General features: G+C 39.9%; 1 protein-coding gene across 5 annotated transcripts in view; it reads right to left on the bottom strand.

The window, feature by feature from the left end:
* Positions 1 to 21,786, bottom strand: part of UNC79 (unc-79 homolog, NALCN channel complex subunit) — a 122,278-nt gene that overhangs the window by 11,830 nt on the left and 88,662 nt on the right. For all 5 annotated transcript variants that reach the window (XM_072865331.1, XM_072865332.1, XM_072865333.1 and 2 more), the window contains 4 exons: positions 13,285 to 13,389; positions 7,929 to 8,006; positions 5,313 to 5,402; positions 687 to 862 (listed from right to left, as the gene is read on the bottom strand). In XM_072865331.1, coding sequence (XP_072721432.1) covers positions 687 to 862; positions 5,313 to 5,402; positions 7,929 to 8,006; positions 13,285 to 13,389 — 449 coding nt within the window. The remainder of the gene's footprint in view (positions 1 to 686; positions 863 to 5,312; positions 5,403 to 7,928; positions 8,007 to 13,284; positions 13,390 to 21,786) is intronic.

Here is a 21,786-nt window from a genome sequence, read left to right as displayed (position 1 = left end):
GGGACTGGAGCCTAAGCAGCTTAGTTCCCAGAATCCTGGGGCAGGTAGTCTGGGACAAAGCTGGGACACAAATACAGGTTTATTGAAACACAATCCAATGGTCTACACTCAAAACATCTCATTTGTTGTCATTGTAAGACAAGGGACAGTATCTCCCTTCTTTTTGAAGATAAAACACTGCAGATTAGGATTTCTCACAGTAAAAAGGGATAAAAAACATGTCTTCAAGAGCAGGATTTCTCTCATCTAACTTTAACCAGATGAAGTTAGTGTTTTAATCATCATATCAACAGGCTTACACTTAGAGTTCTTGCTCATTTGTATTCCATAATTTCAAAGGACATTTCCCATTGTATTCTCTATAATTCCCAACATATTTTCCATAATTCTAGGACTGATCAGGTACCTGTGTGCTTTTCACTGTCTGTATCTAGATCGAGAATCAAGTTAATTTCCAGGGTAACACCAATGGAGTTACCTCCACTGTCCCTTTGGCATGTACTTTAAATATTGCATTGATGAACTCCTCAGTTAAGGATCAGAGAGCTGCTGACCATCTGTTTCAATGTCCCATGGCCACCATTTCCTACTGCGGGTCTTATCTAAGAAATCTGGCAATAAACACAGAATTTTGTGAAGATTTCTAACTCATTTTAGTATTCCTTTTTGTGGAAAAGCATTCTCACCCTTGTTGCATTGCAGAAGGAGGATGGTAAAGCCAAGGCAAATATCGGATCACAGCTTTGTTGTCTCTGTGGTTTCCCCGTGTGATCTCCATAGCAGCAATCTGAGCTAAGCCAACTTTCAGATGTCCACCAAACGTGTCTTCATGCAGTGGCTGAGAACAAGTCTTCATGTGACTCTGCAAGGCAAAGATCTGATTTCCTACCCGAAAGGAGTATTTCACTTGAACTAAGTTCTTCCAAGCACCAGTATATTCATTTCCCTTCAATTCCTTTCTCAGGGTCTCTAACTGTGTCTACAAAACTACAGAACAAAACTCAGAAACAGATTTTTAAAAATTCTCCAGTCCCTATATTAGTAACAGCTTTATGACGCAGATCTTTCCACAGAGGGCCACATTTTCAAGAGCCCACACAAAATATGAATTGTGCAAAATGTATAGGCACCTTTTGTACCAGCAAATTCAACAGCTGCTGAATACAAACTAATGGTTGCACATCCAGACAGCTTAAGTGAAGATGAAAGAATCTGACTATTTAACAAGATAGCATCTGGGCAGGTAATGCCTTCCCTGTGCAATATTCTATTTACATGTACAGAAATAAGCTGTCACTCATTCACCAGCAATACGACTATGTTGCACTATTCAGCTGCTACAAATGCCTTTAAGCCCTGGAAATAAAAGGGCTAAACCTTTTAAGGAGAAACATGCTAATATTTATGCCTGGAAAGATAATTTATTATCCTGCTTTGTCAGCTCTAAGGAATGTTTCATTGGTGCTTCTTGAGATACTTCTATATTTCTAATTAAGCTAACTTTGCATCACCTTCTGTTACTAGACTAACAGAACACATACTGAGTGCATTTGCTTGCTTAAAGGAGAGTCATATGCTTTGCACAGGAAAATCCAGGTCATCGGTTATTAAATTATTATAACAGGATAGAAATCAGTGGACCAATAATATTTTATAACAGATAAGTATCTGACCCCAGCAACTTACACTCTCAAAAATCACTTACTTGAAGTCTCTTTCAAGAGAAAAAAAAAATAATGTACCAGCATGAATATCTAATGACTTTGTTATAGAGCCAGGTAAAAATGATAGACAGGTATGCAGGCAGATACATTATACTTCTTCAAAAATGGAGGAATTTTCTAAATAAAACCTTGTTGAGCTTTACCAATTAAAGTGTTATCCCAAAGGGAAAAAAGAGAATAAACTGAACAGAAACAATAAACTGGAATGTGATTATCTTGAGAATTAACATTTATACCTTTTTTATAATGCAGTAGTTGCTAATATGCAGGAATGAAAATAATTAACCTCTTTCAAAGGAACTATTCTCAGACACGCAAAATAAGACATTGGAAATTAATAAATAACTTTAACTATTTCTGTTCACTGAATTTCTACAGAGAGTAGAAATTTCAAAATTTGAAAAGCAAGATTAAACTTTTGCTGTTGGGATTGTTACTGGCCATATAAATCTTACAGTATTCTTTGTGTTAGTTTGGTAGTCCAGATGCTGTTGATTATACATACTCGTAGTAAGAAATTGCACAACTGGATAATCTTAAGACTCACTTCCTAGGAACAACTCTGTTAATAAAACCCAAGCAGCATAAGTAAATATATTAAATGAGCTTACAAGAATTTAAATCTAGATGTTGTGAATTTGTTTAAAGTTCTTACTATTTGTAAACTTAGAAATACTAACAAATATTTTCCCAACTAAGTTGGAACCAGAGAATAAGTTTATCTAGTCTGGTTAAATAAGAACTTCCTTTTCATCTTCCAAAGACAGCCAAAGCTTATTCTTTAAAATACATAAAATTATGGTCATATTTGACTCTCCTATTACGTTAATCTTGTTCTCAGATTCCTGTATTACATGGCTAAATCAAAACAACATGAAATTTTAGACCATTTGGTTCTGATTTAGTTTTAAATGGCCAGACTACACATTTGGGAAGCTTATTGTCTAATTTCAAAACATAAAAGTGAAAAACTGGGCAAAGTTTTAGTTCATGTCCTACCTATATCTGTGTATAAAAATTTAATAAATAAATAGTCCTACTGAGCATAAGAAATTATCATCTTATCAAACAAGCATTGTAAGAGCATTTCTAAAAATCAGACTACAGTTCAAGGGAGAAGGGGCAGAAGGAAAAAGTGCAAATGACAGAGAGCTTTCTACAGAAACATTTTACACAGGAGAGAGGATACCTGCAAGTATTTATAAATACATTTTCCCCTTTCCTGGTTTCAGGTAAGTTCATGTTTTTCTGTGGAACTGGGAAAGCAGATGTATCTCCCCCTCATTTATGATTCGTTTGCCTACCTATTCTGAAAGCAGCTCTGAACTGTAACAGAAATGGGTGAATAACTTTAAAGGATAGAGTCGGAAGGCAATCCAATTCAGCTGAAAATGATTAATTACTTTGTGCTTTGAAGTAAATTTCTACTCCAGCACAAAAGGCTGCTTCCCTTATTAGAGTATTTTTTTAAAACTCAATGGGATTCAAGGCATATGGCCAACAGGGTAAGAGCTTAACAAAAGGGATATTTTGTCCAGTAAAACAAGGTTACTGCAAGGTTCAAGAGACATGAGTTTCATTTTAGTTGGGATTCTTCTTCCTTTGTGGTATTATTAACTTGCAATACGGTGTCCCCTCTGGGGCATGAGGTGGGGTGGAGGGGGTAAGGGGGCAGTGAGCAAGTGAGGGTGCAAGAAACTAGTAGGGTAGAAGTCCTCATCTCATTGCTTCATAAATAAACTCCAGTATCAAAATCCACTACAGGTTATAATTTATTCTGTCTTGCCTGCCACAAAAGGCTTGCATGAACTCGTGGCATGAAACACTCCAGTGCATTTCCAGTTACTTTCAGCAAAGGACTGGTGCAGTAGTAGAGGGGCCCTTTCAGGGAAACACTACACTGCTTTATCAGAAAAACAGACCAACAACACCCTGTATTAGCAGATGCACTCTGTGTTATAGAAGCACAGTGGCTCTTGAGGTTAGAAACAAATGCAAGAGCCTGGTCAAAGAACTTCCCTAGAAGACCACATGTGCCAAAGCCCAGGCATGTAAGCGATGGCAATATGATTCGTACTAGACAGAACAGGACAGCACTGTTTTTCTGTATGTGTCAACTGAGCTTTAGATCACATAAAAGCAGCTTGGCAGCTACTTGACTGCACCCAGTGACGAAATGACCTCTTTCAGTTGATGAACTTCCCCTTGGATCACCGATTTCTGGCATACAAGGACTAAAACTCTACTGCCAGATTTCAGAATTGGCTGCATCTTTGACAGCACAGACTCTCATCCGTATCTGTAATGGTCCCTCTGCTGCCCTCCCACACCATTCGTCTTGCCAGCTTTGCCCAAGTTAGAAGCATCAAGGCCTATTCATACCTCTGCCTCCATTTTATGTGCTGAAGGAAATCCACCCTTGTGCAGAGTACTGGTACGTAGCTCAAAAGACTACACCCTAACTTTACCTGGCATTGAGAAGTGACAGATGGTTCCACTATAAGACAGGTGTTTTCCCTCTATAAAAAGGAGGATTTTAACGACCAAAGTTTCACCTCCAGCTCAGTGCTCACTTAGTACTCAGCTTCAGATGGTACAATAAAACTACCTAATGGGATAGTGTTATGCTAAATAGAATAAATATTGCCCCCTCCACAGCATTATGACTATTAGTGATATATTAGCCGAAATATTACATTAATTCTTTATTTAAGCTATTAACAATAGATGCTACTTTGCTAGCAATTGAAACAGCTACACTTCTACTATTTCCTATTATACAGCAGCAATGTTACTTAGCCTAGTTCTTTTCTAAAACATCTTAAAGAATTTCCATTTTGTAGGAAATTTAAGATACTGGCTTCCCCCAGGAAACAGAAATCCCAGGTTTTGACCAGCTAATTATTACTAAAATGTTTTAATGAAATTAATTCCTAAATAAAATATTTTATGTTGATAGAAGTATTTTCCTATCACTCCTCTTACAATTTGGCATCACACTAATGTACAGAAACCAAAAAGCAGTTTGGACTAGAGAGGTAAGAACTACTCAGTTTTCTCCACCTCAACAGAATATAACCTGACAATGAGAACAACAGCATCCATAAAAAAAAGGACCCTTTTTTTTTTAGGTCAATTACTGAGTTTTAATAACCTCTGAATTTCCAATTAACTTAAGTGTGTGTGTATATAAGAGACACAGGATTCCTCCAGAAGAGTGTAATTAGTTGTACAAGCAAGGAGTTTTATGTTTCCATGGGTTATATTAAACATGACTACTTCTCACAGTGATTTTGGTATGCCATTAGCTTATCATCAACATTTCAGAAAAATCAAGCCTGCATTTTTATTGGGTGCTCACTATATTTGAATCAGCCTCCATTTCAACACAGCATAAGCTACTTTTTACTGGTCTCCCAGAAGTGTCTAATCTATAACAGTACTAACATTTTTTAAAAAAGAAAGAAAAAAAACTGTCAGTCATCCTCAAAGACTTCCAACTATTTCTCCCAGGCAGATTCATTACAGAAAACGTATTTTTGTTAAAAAAGCACATACACTTTAGACCAACATATGCCCAGAACCAACCTTTAATTTGGTTAAGGTATGCATATCTGCAATGAAATCCAGCACTTCCCCAACGTATTGCCTCATGCATTCCATTGCTGCTGTTCCACACTAGAACATAAAAGAAATAAGTACTAGGTTTTGAATATGTTCACATTTTTGTCTTTGTTTCTTGTTCACCAGAACACAATTTGTCTGTCTCAAATTCTTTATTTTACTTTTTAGTTAGTTTACTTTAATTATGAATAGGCATCCTTTGATGTTTTTCTTCTCACTGTAATATACCCTCTTATCTGATGATAGTACAAAAAGATAGCCCAGTCACTGTAGCTTCTTCATGCATCATGAAATACTCTTATCTGTGACAGCAATAAAAGATTAACTGATGAAACTTTCAAGAATATCCTTGTCATGTCATCCTGAAATTTACAGTGATCCAGAATCAAAGTCTTAGAAAGCCAATGAGAGTTTAACAACTCAGTTCTTCAAGCAGCTGAGCATTTCTGCAAGTGGAACCAATCAGCTACAATCCCAGAAAACAAAATTCAGTCACAGGCACAGATGCCCTTATGTTCACATTAATCATGATGGAAAAAAAAGTTTAAATGACTGGTTTCAGGTATTTTATGTGTAAACATCACTAAAATGAGCATCACTGAAATTTAAGTGTTACTTTTTTTTCCTTTTTTTTAAACTAACAAATGTTTCTGGGATATTCCTGAAGCAAAATCATTCAAAATACAGCATTCTAATGGCCCTTAAGCTAGTTGCAATTTTCAAAAGGGGAGACAAGGACTATAAGGGATAAATTAAATCCTTCATGAACTGCTCCAGTTTGACCATAAAGGTGTAAGCATTGAGAAGTGACCTGTGCCAGAGCAGGAATGACCTCAAAGGGAAAACAAAAGGACTCAATGTGGTACTTGTTGTATTCCCACAGTACAAATTTTCATAATCCTTTTTCTGGAACACAGTGAGAAATGCAAATTTGGCCTTCCACTAGTACAAGACATGCCCAAGGTGTGCAAAGCAGTCAACGGAACAAAGCTGTCAGATTAAATAAAGGCTTTGAACAGACCAGACAACCCCGGAGAGAAGCTTTCAGAAGGCGATATGACTGACCCACTAGGTATCATATAAACTTCTGTTTACATGTCTGAGGTGAAGATAATGCTAGCTGAATTCAAGGGGAACTATGAATGCCTCATTCTTAGGGGCCAAGTAAAAGCAATGCTTAACTTTTGAGGCAAAATGATGAAATTATCAAATTAGGTATCTTTCTGAAGTCAACAAAAACTACCGTATCCAAAGTCATAGGCTCAGGGAAAAACACTGCAGTAAAGTTTACAGGGGAAAACTATTCTTTGACCTCAATTTAACTACCTACACTTTGAAGCATAGAAGCTGATTACCCAATCTGAGTATACAAATGAACCAGATTTAGTTTTGATCACAAAATTATTAAGCCATAGTTTTTAGTGGCTGAAATTTGAAAAACTGCTAGCATTCTATTTTTAAGCAACTGACCTGGGCACTTCTCGTTTTTGTATGTTAATATCAGTCTACACGGTATTGAACTATACCACCTTCTGGCTTTTCAAATGCTGTTCCTGTCAGTTCCCTTGACAGAATAACAGTAAAACAAGGTCACTGGCAGCCCTGTCATCCAGTTTATGTGGACTAAGGTTTCCACATGGGTTCTAAAATATTGACTAATAGAATTATAAAAGATACTATACTCAGACCTCTGAAAATAATGCTCAGTTGCAAAAGACTTCTCCCCAACCATCTATTCTGTTTCATTCAAACAGCAGGCAGCGTGATTCTCTATGATTTCTTCTGAAATGATTGCCTTCCTATCATACCTTGTAACACCAACATCAGTCTACCTATTTAAAGCAAATATAAATTAAAATATTATGTTGGGAGGAAAGGTGTTATTAAAGATTTGCATTAAAAAAATCACACACTTCAGAAGACATACGGGAAAGGTCCTATTAGGTCACTCCTAAAGCTGACGGAGACACACATATATGGAAACGAGTTTTCCTCAGCTTGTGAAGCAGACCTAGGCTAACCCTCATCCATCTGTTTGGGTACTCAGTCACATGTGTCATGGAACAAGTCAAGAACTCCAATTGTGCTACTTCCTCACATATTCACCAGATGCATATTCAGTGCCTAGCAATTATGAGTACTGGTAATTTAGCTACACTCATCAGCAGGATATAGATGAATGCCTTATACATTACCAGAAAAATACCATTAACTCCCTTCTTTAACCAGATAATCTTTTGTGAGAATGGAAGCAATGGTTTGCAGCTTTCCTCCCTGCTACCACTTGCTGAGGCATTCAGCTGGTCTGTTCCCCACATATTGTCTTCTTGAGCGCAGGCTCCAGCTAAAGTCAGTTGCATGACTAAAGATTATCAGTGAAAGTAAGGGAAGCAACATCAAGTTCAGAACTTTTCCAACATTAATAAAAAGGAAGAAGCATCTCAACCTCTGCCTGCAATACACCTTGCCAATCAGAAGAGAAATTAAAAGGGGAGAACATTAAAATGAAGCAAAACGAGCTGAATAAGATACGTTTTTTAAAAACCAAAACTAAAAGATGGAGTTTGATTCAGTACTTACTCCAGGCATAGAGGCAATCATCTGTTTATGCAAGATTGTTGACTCAGCTAGTTTTGTTCCAGCATCTGCGCAAACAAACTAGGAAGAAATTAAAAACAAGTTATTTTTTAATTAGTATTGGAGGAACCTGAAGACACTAATAAGTTATTCATGACTTTATTAAAATCAGTTTAGATCTCTTCTTGCTTTTATTCATGGTAATTTGCCTTAAGAGCTCTCTTTCTTTATAAACAACCTAGTTAACTCACCATTAGAAATGAGCTCATTTTAATGAAAAAAAATCTGACTTTAATGTGCTTAATTAACACATATATGCTGTGTAGGAGCAATCTGAAGAATATTATATAATAAATCAGACTTTCTTTATGAGAAAAAATATGTATCTTTGCTATTCCTTGTATATATCAAATGTTCCTCTTTCATTATAGAGGAAATCATGATAGAGGATGATAAGGCAGCATGCCATGTTCTTCACTGTGATATTACAACACTTTCACTGAAGTTATACAATGATGAATTATATGAACAATTTTGGAGTTGAGAACATACTGGTATGGTGTGGTATAACTTCTGCATAATGCAGGCCACAATCCTACAAAAATACAAGCTGTTTCTGAGAGAAAGTTAGTATCATTCTGTTATAGTATAATATCTCTAATTGCTTTTCTTATGCTTTTATTTTTCTCGCCTTTTTTTTTTTATTCTTTTTATTTCTAAATCCCTTGAGCCAAAATCTCTGATGTTCACATCATTCATACATTAGACCTGCTACTATTGTTATTTAATCATTATAAGGTTCAATAATGCATTGGACACCCTGCAGATGATTTGCTTATTCCCAAAACTTGTTGTCCTAATACTGTATTTGCACTTGAGCAATTTCTGTCCATAGTGATGCAATGTAACTTTCTAAGAAAGAGCAGACAGTAAAGAACTGTCAAACTAAAGTCTAAGCCTTAATTTTCTTTCTTGAAAATGAATACCATGGTACCTTCACAAACTGAGACAGATATTGATTACACAATATATTTTACAATTGTTTGATGCATGTGTGTTAGCAGTACTTTCAATGACTGACCACTTTTCTTGATAAATATTTCCAAATATCCTTTACAGACCTGGGATTTACACTTACACTTCCTCGAGCTTTACCTTTCAATGACAGGTTTGATCTGAACTCAGACTGCCTGCCAAGACTTGGAAACTACTCAACCTATGTCTTGACGAAGAATCTGTTCTTTGGGCTAAATACCAGAAAGACATACCTGAGTTTAGATTAATAATCTAATTAGGTATCCTCAGACATGGGCCTGGCTCCGGTTGACTCTTCTGGTTAGAGTTTATTTGACACCAAAATAAGCCAAATGGAAATAAAACAAAAATCTAACTCATACTTCAGTTGAGAGATAGCCTGGTGCCCTTCTGTACCACAGCTCTAATAATTACACGGGAAGCAAAAGAAAGCCTTAGGGTTATGGGTTGTATCAATCCAGTAAAGGCAGTTGAGTCTTAGTTCAAACAGCAACCATGACTTTCCACTCCTCTTTTAAAAGAAGGACCATTAATGGACTTAGGCATATAGATGACAGATTTTCTCCCAAAGCACCCTTTCTCAGAAAGAGCAATGCTGACGCTGGGTCTGCTGGACAACACATAAGTTGTTTTCCTGTGTGAAGCATTTCTCAGTCAACCATTTGTGTGTAGATTAGGGTTCTCTTGTACTACATCAGCTGCAAAAAAGGACCACAATTCCCTGAAAAATCTGGCTGAGTAAATTTAGCATCCAACAGTGAGTTCAGTGCACTGCTACAGACATTGTACAGCACTCACCATATAAGTCAACAAAAAACCCTTGCCAAAGACAAATGTCATTTATTTCAGACAATATTTTCTAAGAACAATAATAAGCAGCAGCCAAAGCAACCTCTACTGGCCTCCTGTAAGCTTTCTACATCTTTTGCACAGAGGAGTTTGGGTTAAATAACAGATATTAATTTATATGTGAAAAACGGGTGACAAACTCCATTCCATTTGTAATGAATAATTAGGCCTTGTTTAGCTTATCTTTCTCATCCTCAGACTGCCGTTTCCAAGGATCCTTCCTAAAGTTGCAATGCAGTCAGAAGAGGATGAGGAAACCAAACTCAAAGTGAAAAATTTATTACATTTCCAGTCCAATTCACTGCCCCTTATGTTGTCTCCCTCTACAAATACTACAATACATTAAGATTTCACTGGCAAGAAATTTAATGCCAGCCATATGTAAAGAAAAAAGGAAAGAAAAATACCCCCACACTGCAAAAAGATGAGAAATGGGCAAATAATTTCCATGCCTCTTACTAGCACTGTCTGCTGAGATACAGCTGCAGAACAATGTCTAAACAGGAATGTCTGCTGACTGTAGTGAATTATCTATATACCATAATCTATCTATATTATACCTCCATTCATAATCAGAGTTTTTAAAATATATATTATTATAAACGTATTATATGTAACTTTAAATCCTTCCATTCAGTAATTAGTAGACCAGATCTCCACAGAAACATAAACTGAAAATACTAGATATACACTGATTTACATTAGCTGAAGGTCCAGCCCAAAATAGGAGTCACCTAAACAAAACAGATCAGATAGATACACTGAACCTTAGAGCCTGACTGAACAAGCAGATCCTAATGAGACACTAATATAATCTGAGGTCAGTGGAAATCCTGAAGATGTGTGCTGGTGAAACGTGAGCAGGAGAAAAGTACTGCGAAACAAAATGCTGGGTGAAGAAGCAGTTCCTATGGAAACCCATGGAACAGCAGCATATACATGATGGCTTTCATTTGCTAAGACAAATCAAGGAGACAGACTTTCCGTACCCTTTATCATCCAGGACACATATGCAACGATTGGGGTGATCTGGTTAAAATTCTCATTCTTTGTAAAGTGGGATAAAGTTAACTCTCATCTTAGCACTGATGTCACCAGTGATACTGATGGCACCATGTAATCTGGATGAATGTGGGTGTCAAATGTACATTCCTAGGAATTCCTTTGTTAGTCAGCCCACGACTGATCTATCGTTAAATTAAAGTGCTCCTACCTCCTCTGTTACCTCGAACATTTTGACTGAATCTCTGTATTCTGTGTGCACTGTCTGTATAGAATCTTGTATACAGGCTAACATGTCCACGGGGACATGACTGTCTTGGAAATTAAAACCATTTCCATTTGGTACTGTGTTAACCCTGCCATAGCTTTATGGATTCAAACCCATACAATTTCAATTAATATTGTAGTGGCTTTGTGTGGTAAAGAGATGAACCAATCCCTTCATTCTATTAATGACACCAAAGAAAATTAAAATATTCAGATACATATGTGTTTTTACTAGCAGGTTTCTTAAATTACAACGGTGCTTAAGATGGGCTTAGTGGTTACTACGGTATTTAAATTCAAGAGGCTGTTGAATGATTCAGACCACATACTACTGAGGGTTGCCAATTTGTACAGTCAATGGGAGAAGTAGTCATCATGCCTCCAGTAGGCATCTATGGCAGATGGTCTGAATACAACCCCTATTCTTTACCACTGACTGCATAAAAACAGAAGCTGGCTGCTTTGGATAGCAGGAAATATGAATCACTTAATCAGCCTCTGAAAGAGAGACATCATAAAAGACATTTATATCCACATTAGGTGCTGTTGTGTAAGGTATGAATACATCCCAAAATGAATACAGGATATAGGAACAGTGCTAGGAGGAAAACCCAGGCAATTATCGTTTTATCTTTATGAGATAAAGAAAATGTAAGAGAGTTTTGCTCACTGTGTCTATCAGGCGATTGACTCAATGTGAAGGACAAGTGTTTACCAGTTAAATCCCACTACCAAAACTGATGTGGCATGTTTGCATTCTCAAATGAGGAATTCAGGATTGACTAGACTGTGGGATTGTCACCCTGTGGGGTAGCCATAGGACTGAGCTATACAATGGAGCAATGCAGAAAAATTGTTTTATTCTGTAGTACAGCAAAAGTCAGCTCAAGTCAACAAACACCAATGCACATGGTATCAAGCTGCATCACTGCACGCGTAAGACAGAAAGAGGTTGGTGGTTGTTATGTTATTTGATGGTCTTGGCTGGGACTGAAAAAAGAAGTCTGGGCTTAAAAAAAAAAAAGGCAGCAAATTTCTGCTTTTTAAATTAAAATGGATTTTAAAAAATAACCCTTTATCATCAAAAGAAAAAAACCCAAGTGTTATTCTTCCCTGCCCCAACTTCTTCCCCTAACACTGATGGTATAATAATTGTTTTCAGTGTTATCATAACTGCTATATAATTTCACTTGTCAGTACTATTTCTCTGTCAACTGGCAACCACTTATTTACTACGAGTAATGTACCAGCAGTTAAAAGAAAACGAGCCCATAGTAAGCTATATGAGGCTTTGACCCCATAATGGGAGAGGAAAGAGTGAATGGAGCTGTGATGCTGGGAGCGTTATGAATGATCTACATAACAAACATCTTGCTTGAACCTTATGGAGTGCTGTTATGCTGGTCCCCTATCATTTAAAGTTACTAAATGCATATAATGGTTGGCTCACTGTAAACTATGAGAGCCCACTACTTGTGATTAAAATTGATGGACTTCAGTAAATTTTTTCTGTGGGACAGGCTTGTGGTGCCAAACAGTGTCACACTTGGCATTTTGGAGGCAGAAAGATTTTTCACAAGTTTGTACCTTACTTCCTCAGATTTTCCTAACAAAAAGCTAGCTTAACTCCTACCTCAGCAATCCACAGAATGAAAGGAACAGAAATATTGTCTATGTATTCTTTGCTGGAAAATTCCATGTTAAAAGAGAATGGCCTTCAGGGACTGGAGACAGCCTACTGCCTGCCTGAATAGACAGAAACGGAGTTCTGGGCCATGATCAACTAGCACCCACACAAACTGCTCACTGGCTTTGGGGCTATGATACGAAGACAAGGCAGCAGCTGGGGCAGCTGCCCCACTGGGACATGGTATGAAGCTCAATGGACTTGATCCTTACAGGTCCCTTCCAACTAGACACAGATTATATGATCCTCAATACATCAACAATGATGCACAGGTCATTATCATCCTGGCAAATGTGGATTCCCAGTTTAGTTTCTTAAATTTTAGTGTAGGAATCTAAATGTATGCACCTATGGTTACAAATGTAACTGGATTTTGATTCCAAAAATAGTTGTTTCCTCTGACATTGCTGGTACTTTCTGCAACCATGTTGGACTTGGACTTGCCTTCCCCCCCCCCGCCCCCCCCGAATTTGGGCCAAGACAGGATCAGTATGAGAATTACATGAGAATCTCCTGTACCTGCACCAACAGCAGCAGATTCATGTCTGGTAAGGGTGACTTTAACTTGAGTGCCTGCAGTAACTCCAATATGACACTGCGCGTCAAGTAGAATTTGTCCCTTTCCTATAACAGAAAAACACAGAATTATGAATGTCTTGAAATTCACTGAAACCCACTTATAAACCATAAATATACTTTGTATCTACGTTGGAGAATAAAAAAGTTACAAAAGTGTACTGGTTGCTCCTGTCTTACAAAAAGGCAGATATCAGTGAGGGTGATTCTCCCTTGAACTTTTATCAGCCATTATATCCAAGATTTTAATATTTCACATGTGAAATACAGATAGATTTTATAAACCAGTTATAAAGCCCAGGCATGCAGCATAGCTTTCACTAAGTAGTTCTATATAAAGGGAAAAGGGGAAAGCAGTAAGGCTTGACACAGGAGAACAAAACTGTCAATATTATTTAGCATTATTCTTTCATTAAACCTGCCAGAAATGGTCTACATTTTACCATATGTTTTTTCTGTTGTCATTCCCCTTAAAATAAGGGTGCCTGCACTAAGGCAGCTTGGACATCTATTTTCATTCATTAGACCAGCAGTACTTTTCCACTTACACAATAAAAAACATCTTGGCTACGGCTGCTACAACAGAAACATTTTAAAACATAGGGGAAAATCAGCCAATGGAGATTAGAACATAGAAACCTAAGAATAGAGTTGTAGAGCTGAGACAGCAAGGAGGTACAAGAGATAAGATGAGCCTGTTATACATCTTACTTTGACATTCTCTGACTTTAGAAGATAAAAATGCGGAACAAATCTGTAACCTACTACCGACCACAGCAACTCAAGAATTTTGATCAGCAGGAAGACTTACACTGAGCTCTCTTTCAAATGACCATTAGAGATGAAATAATGTCTAATAAAGAGAGCATATCCAAAGTGTCCTTAAGATTTAAAGCCTAGTATCTTCCATCTTGTGAATCTCATGCAATTGCCTGCTCACTTAAGTTAAAAGGGTAGAACTTTTTTACTCAGGGCCTCAGTTCCTCTGTGATATCTGTAAAATGGCATAATAATGTTTGCCTCTTCCTCAGAGAAGTTGTGGGGTTTAGTTAGTGAGGGTCAGTTTGAAGGCCACCTCCAACTGCACACAGTAGCAAGTGCAGCTAACAGGGAAGGAGTTGTAGGAGATGAAGAGCTGCAAAGGAGAGTGAGCTTTGGTTGCAGCAAACCAAGAAGCCAGTCACCCATGTTCCTCCTCAGAAAGCCGATGTCACCACACTGTACCTGCGTAGCATATTGCCAAACAAAGCTTACAGCAACAGCGCTTGCCTCCCTGTCGTGGTTTAACCCCAGCTGGCAACTAAGCACCACACAGCTGCTCGCTCACTCCCCTCCCCAGCAGGATGGGGGGAAGAGAATTGGAAGGGTAAAAGTGAGAAAATTTGTGGGTTGAGATAAGAACAGTTTAATAATTGACATAAAACAAAACAATAATAGTCACAACAATAATAATAAATTGTAACGAAAAGGAAAATAACAGAGAGAAATAAAACCCAAGATAGACAAGTGAATATCCTTTTAGTCAGTTAGGGTCAGCTGTCCCAGCTGTGTCCCCTCCCAACATTTTGTGCATCCCCAGCCCACTCGCTGGTGAGGTGGGGTGAGAAGCAGAAAAGGCCTCGACTCTGTGTAAGCACTGCTCAGCAATAACAAAAACACCTCGGTATTACCAACGCTGTTTCCAGCACAAATCCAAAACATAGCCCCATACTAGCTACTATGAGGAAAATTAACTCTACCCCAGCCAAAACCAGCACATTCCCCACCCCTTATTCCATACTATTTACATCATGCTCAGGTCCCACACTATCCAATACATCCTCATTAACCACCACCCCACTTCCCATCCTTTGATACAATACACAGAAATCATTCCCTTAGTCTATGGACCACCCCTGTGAAATGTCTGTAAAATGTCCATAAATGTCTACAAATGTCCACAAAATGTCCACTGAGTTCATTTAGTCTATGACTTTGGGCTCCATCTGTTATGGTGGTCACTCAAGACAGGAGAGGTGTTGTGCTGCGTGGAGTTATTGGGCACCAAAGCCAGCTCAGGTCAGGTCACTGCTGCACTTGCATTGCTCCTTTGTAAGGCTTGTCCTCCATTGGTTGGGGTGGTTCCTGCTATAGTAATTCCTATAGCATGCAACTCATATCCCGGGTTACAACAATTTAAAGGTATATCCATTACAATATCCACCCCTGGTCCCTTTGGGCCAGGCTGTAGGGTTTAACATTGCAATGAACCCCTCCTCTTGCTCCTAGCCTGGCTAGTAACAAGGGGTTCCTGCTATAGTAATTCCCATAACATGCAACTCAAATCATTTTCACCCAGGATTAAATAACTTTGAGGTACACATTAAATTCCCCCATCCTTCTGCACTACCCACTAAGTGCACCCAGGTCCTTGAGCAAAAACAGTCCCGCAAACAGGTTTACCCTTTCCTGAGGAAGGAATAACCCAGACTGCTTTCCCAACAAGTTCCTTATATGTACTATGGGGATCTTATCTCCTTCCACAGTGTGCAGGCGTTTTGATTGGGCAGGGCCAGGTCGATTGGCAGATCCTCTAGTGTTAACTAGCCAAGTGGCTTCTGCTAAATGTGTATCCCAATGCTTGAATGGCCCAGCACCCATTGCTCTCAGTGTAGTTTTTAACAGCCCATTGTATCATTCAATTTTCCCAGAGGCTGGTGCCTGATAGGGGATGTGATACATCCAGTCAATGCCATGCTCTTTGGCCCAGGTGTCTATGAGGTTGTTTTGGAAATGAGTCCTGCTGTCTGATTCAATTCTTTCAGGGGTGCTGTGTCACCATAAAACTTGCTTTTCTAGGCCCAAGATAGTGTTCCGGGCAGTGGCATGGGTCACAGGGTATGTTTCCAACCATCCAGTAGTCACTTCCACCATTGTAAGCACATGGTGCTTGCCATGGCGGGTTCATGGCAATGTGATATAATCAATCTGCCAGGCTTTCCCATATTGATATTTCAGCCATCATCCTCTATACCAAAAAGGCTTTAGTGCTTGGCTTATTTGATTATGGCGCACGTTTGACATTCATGGATAACCTGTGCAATGGAATCAATAGTCAAGTCCACCCCTCGATCACGAGCCCATTTGTATGTTGCATCCCTTCCTAAATGTCCTGATGTGTCATGGGCCCACTGAGCGATAAATAGCTCATCCTTATGCTCCCAATCCAGATCCACCTGACCCACTTCATTTCTAGCAGCCTGGTCCACCTGCTCATTGTTTCGATGTTCTTCAGTGGCCTGACTCTTGGGTACATGAGCATCTACGGAACATACTTTTACAACCAGGTTCTCTACCCAAGCAGCAATATCTTGCCATAATTCAGCAGTCCAGATGGGTTTACCTCTGTGCTGCCAGTTGGTCTGCTTCCATTGCTGTAGCCACCCCCACAGAGCATTTGCCGCCATCCATAAGTCAGTATAAAGTACTGGCCATTTTTCTCATTCAGCAATACTTAAAGCCAGCTGGATGACTTTCACCTCTGCAAACTGACTTGATTCACCTTGTCCTTCAGCAGTTTCTGCGACTTGTCATGTAGGACTCCACACAGCAGCTTTCCACCTTTGATGTTTTCCCACAATACAACAGGATCCATCTGTAAACAGGGCATATTGCTTTTCATTTTCTGGTAATTTATTATACAGTGGGGCCTCTTCAGCATGGTCACCTCCTCTGGCGACACTCCAAAGTTTTGGCCCTCTGGCCAGTCCATGTTCACTGCCAGGATTCCCGGGCAGTCGAGGTTTCCCATTCAAGCCCATTGCATTATCAGTGCGACCCACCTACTCCATGTAGCATCAGTTGCATGACGTGTAGAGGGGACCCCCCCTTTCAACATCCAGCTGAGCACAGGCAATCGAGGTGCCAAAAGGAGCTATGCTTCAGTACCAACCACTTCTGAAGTGGCTTGAATTCCTTCATATACCGCTAATATTTCTTTTTCAGTCGGAGTGTAACAGGCTTCAGATCCCCTATATCCCCGGCTCCAAAACCCTAAGGGTCAACCTCAAGTCTCTCCAGGAGCTTTCTGCCAGAGCCTCCAGGTGGGGCCATTAACCCTGGCTGAGGTGTAAAGCACGTTTTTCACATCTTGTCCTGTCTGGACTGGCCCAAGGGCTACTGCATGAACTATCTCCCGTTTAAAGGCTTGCTGCTGCTCAGGGCCGCATTCAAAGTCGTTATTCTTCCAGGTCTCTCAATAGAGAGGGTTGACGATCAGACTATTACCTGGAACATGCATTCTCCAGAAACCCCCAACACCTAAGAAAGCCTGTGTTTCTTTTTTGTTAGTTGGTGGAGACATAGCTGTTATTTTATTGATCACATCCATTGGGATCTGACAACACCCATCTTGCCATTTTATTCCTAAAAACTGGATCTCCTGTGCAGCTCCCTTGACCTTACTTTGTTTTGTAGCAAAACCAGCTTTCAAAGAATCTGGATTATTCTTCTCCCCTTCTCAAACACTTCTTCTGCTGTATTGCTCCACATAAAGATGTCATCAATATACTGCAGGTGTTGGGGAGCTTCACCTTGTTCCAGTGCAGTCTGTATCAATCCATGACAAATGGTGGGACTGTTTCCACCCCTGTGTACTGGATACCCCTCCATGTGAAAGCAACCTGTGGCCTGCACTCCTGCTGTCAGAGGGACCAAGAAAAACACATTGGCAATATCAGTTGTTGCATACCATTTGGCATCCTTTGACTCCAGTTCATATTGGAGTTCTAGCATGTCTGGTATGGCAGCACTCAGCAGCGGTATGACTTCGTTCAGGCCTCGATAGTCCACTGTTAGCCTCCACTCTCCATTAGATTTTTGCACTGGCCATATTGGGACTATTAAAGGGTGAATGAGTCTTACTGATCACTCCTTGACTCTCCGGTCACCAGACCAACTTATGGATGGGAACCAGGGAGTCTCAATTGGTGCGGTATTGTCGCCGGTGCACTGTCATGGTAGCAATTGGCACCTGCTGTTCTTTAACCCACAGCAACCCCACCACAGACGGATCCTCTGAGAGACCAGGAAAGCTAGACAGCTGTTTCATCTTCTCTGTACTCAAGGCAGCTATACCAAAAGCCCACCGGTACCCTTTTGGGTCCTTGAAGTACCCTCTCCTGAGGTAGTCTATGCCAAGGATACATGGAGCCTCTGGACCAGTCACAATAGGATGCTTTTGCCACTCATTCCCAGTTAGGCTTACCTCAGCGGCCAACACAGACAGTTCTGGAGATCCTCCTGTCACTCCAGAAATACAGATGGATTCTGCCCTTTTATAATCTGATGGTATTACAGTACACTGTGCACCAGTGTCCACTAGAGCTTTATACTCCCGTGGGGCTGATGTGCCAGGCACCTTCAAATCCACACAGTCCAGTAAACCCGGTTGTCCCTTTCCTCCACCTGGCTGTAGGCAGGGCCCCTCTAGTCCTGGTCGGAGTCCTCATTACTCGATTTTTGTAACTGCAAAACAGAAGTCCCTTCATCAGTGTCACAGTACGATCAGCCCTTCTACTCTGCCCAACAAACACTGGAGCAGTAATTTTCCTGGATGGATGCTTTTCGGCTGTTGTTTTTCCTTGCAGTTCCTGTACCTGAGCTTCTAGTCTCCAGGTAGGTTCACCATCCTACTTCCTCATGTCCTCACCCTGGTCACACAGGAAGAACCACAGGGTTGCACATGGTGTGCGCCACCGGTACCCTTTCTTTTGAACAGAAAAAGGCTGACTCTTAATAGCTGAGGCCTTGGTTGGAGTGCGTGAGGAAGACCTATCCTTCTCGGCTTGCTCAGACATTCTTTGGGTCACTTTGTCCACAGCCAAGACACAGGCCCACATGGAGGAAGCAAGATTATCTTCGTATTCTCGGAGTTGTCTGGCCAGTTCATCTATAGTTGGTGCCTCCGTGTCTGTCCAACTCATTGTCGCCAGGGTGTGGGTGTATGACATCGGTGCATTTTGTACAAACTTTTACCACATGGACCATGTGCACCAGATTTCATCCGGATCTTTGGATGCCTGGTCATCATCCAGGTTGTTATAGATCACCTCCGACACAGCTAATTCCCTCAGATACTGGATATACCTCCCTCAATGTTCGTCCATTTGCTTCAGGAATTTGCAAGTTCTTCCTTGAAGGGATACCTGTCCTTCACACTTCACAGGAGTTGCCGCCAAAGACTGAGGACTGCTGCCTTTTTTCCAATCCCTTTGTCAATGGCCTTATCCTTAGCAAAGGATCCTAGCTGCTGGGCTTCCTTACCTTCTAATTCCTGACTACTGGCCCCAATACCCCAACGTCAGAGTAACCAGCTGAGAATTAGCTCACCTTGACGGCTAAAATCTTTTCACATATCTCGCAGCTCACTTAGGGATAGGGATCGGGTGGTTTCTGTCTCATTTATGATTTCAGTCTCTTCCTCCTCCTGTTCTTGGGACTACTCCGCTGCAGAACAGGCTGCCCTTCTGATTCTTTCTCTTTCTCCCTCTTAGGAGAAGCTTCTTCATCCCTTACTAAATGAGCTGACTTCAATTTTCATTGTTTCTTTCTAGTTATAGGGGTGACTGATATAGTGTCTGGTTTAGCCATAGCATCTGTTGGTATGTTTTCCTTCTCTTCTCCCTGAGGGTGCTGCATAATATCGAGCAGTGTTTGGTAGATGTTGGCCAGGGCCCAGCGCAGTGTGGTAAGTTGTGCCTCTTTGGAATAGCCACGGCATTTTTTTTCAAGCATTCTATCACTTCATCAGGATCCTGTAGTTGTTCGGGAGTGAAGTTCCAGACCATTGGAGGTGAGAAATTCTCTAGATACCTGCTCCTATTCTCCCATATGCCGTGCCACTCATGACCATACTCCCGCAGAGCCTGGGTCATATTCCTAAATTGCTTGTTAACCTTAGACAAAACTGAAGCAATATTCCTAAGAAATACAAATAGAAGTATTTTAACTATCCAAGGATGTTCAAGGCACTGAGAAGTTATTGTAACAAGGGAGAAAACATCACAGAAGAAGGTAGTGAAGGTGCCATTCTGTATTTCCTCCACAAAAAACCTCTCAGAGGAAGTATAATTGGTAATTGTCTCCAGGAGATGGTACCCGAAGTACAGTAAGGGGTTCAGTACAGAGCCCAAATACCAGGTTAAGCTCAAGGTCAGTGTTTTAATAACAAATATGCCAGACAAAACATCACTAATCACTACAGAGCACAGCAAAATGCAAAAGCCAACACACATCTTTGCTTCCTGCACTATAAATCAGGAGTGATAACACCAAAGTCAATAGCCCAGAGTACCCTTCCTATCAAAGTCTACTTATTTCTATCATTCTGCTAGTGATAAATATGTATAAACATGGTTTATACATACTTTAAGAACTTTATATTCAGCAACAGAGCTGTAAATGGGTATTAGTTCCATGAGAATAACACCCAGGAGAGTCACACGTGTAAACCTGGTACCAAAGAGTCAAGAATACAACCCCTTTAGCCTCTGTTCAGCCAAATTAACCCTCTAGAATGTCTATGCATCCCTATAAAAAAATGCCTTGCAACCTTCAAACTGTGACTTGCCAGAGGTCTACGTGTAGAACGTGAAACTACTGAAGTTTGTTTCTACCAGTATCTCAGGGCCCAAACTTAGTAATAAGACTAGTAAATTTGTTTCTTTAATGGAGTGGTATGCTATCCTCCAAGTAAGCCAGTATAAAGCAAAATTCCTCATTTTATCCCTGTTGCTACTACAGTAATTACAAATACTGAAGATCGGCCACTTCAAGATTCTTTAAAAAAATTCAATAGCAAAATCATGTCATGTCCAATTCAGTGGCATTGTGCATTTACTTGATAAGAGTCAACAGAATGCTAGCAAAAGGCTAAGTTTAGGTTCAAGCTTCTGCAGCTGTAAGAGATAAGAAAGCCAAAAAGTATCCATTTAGGACCTTAAGATATTTGAAAGGAAAACTAAAGATAAGAAGATTACAATCCCCAGAAGAGATCCTACTCTCAACTGAGAGCTCCAAAGGCACTGAAAAAATCAAATTGCTGACCTGGAACAGAAACTCAGACAAGGAAATATCAGATTGACGTGAGTCTTCAGGCTCCAAGACAAGAGAACTGAGATATTCTTGCCACAGGGTATTAGGAAAATGTTGGAGATACGAAAAGAGTTGGAGTGGTTGTACAGCACTGACCTCTACAAAGTGCATGTCAGAGTGTCTCTGAAAAGACAAGAATCCTCCATAGCTTAGCTGGAAGTTGGTGTTTTGTTCCAGCCAGCACAAAACAAATAATTAAATCTGAATAGTTTCAGTGTTCACAAATTATTTTCCTTCTGGAATTCACTTCTACGTGGTATTCTATCACAAACAACGCTCTTCCTTGGCTACAGTGATTTCCACTGTAGAGAA

This window comes from Ciconia boyciana, chromosome 6, assembly GCF_034638445.1.
Source record: "Ciconia boyciana chromosome 6, ASM3463844v1, whole genome shotgun sequence".
Lineage (NCBI taxonomy): Eukaryota > Metazoa > Chordata > Aves > Ciconiiformes > Ciconiidae > Ciconia > Ciconia boyciana.
Note: the sequence above shows the minus strand (reverse complement) of the source record. Positions and strands in the feature narration are given on the sequence as shown.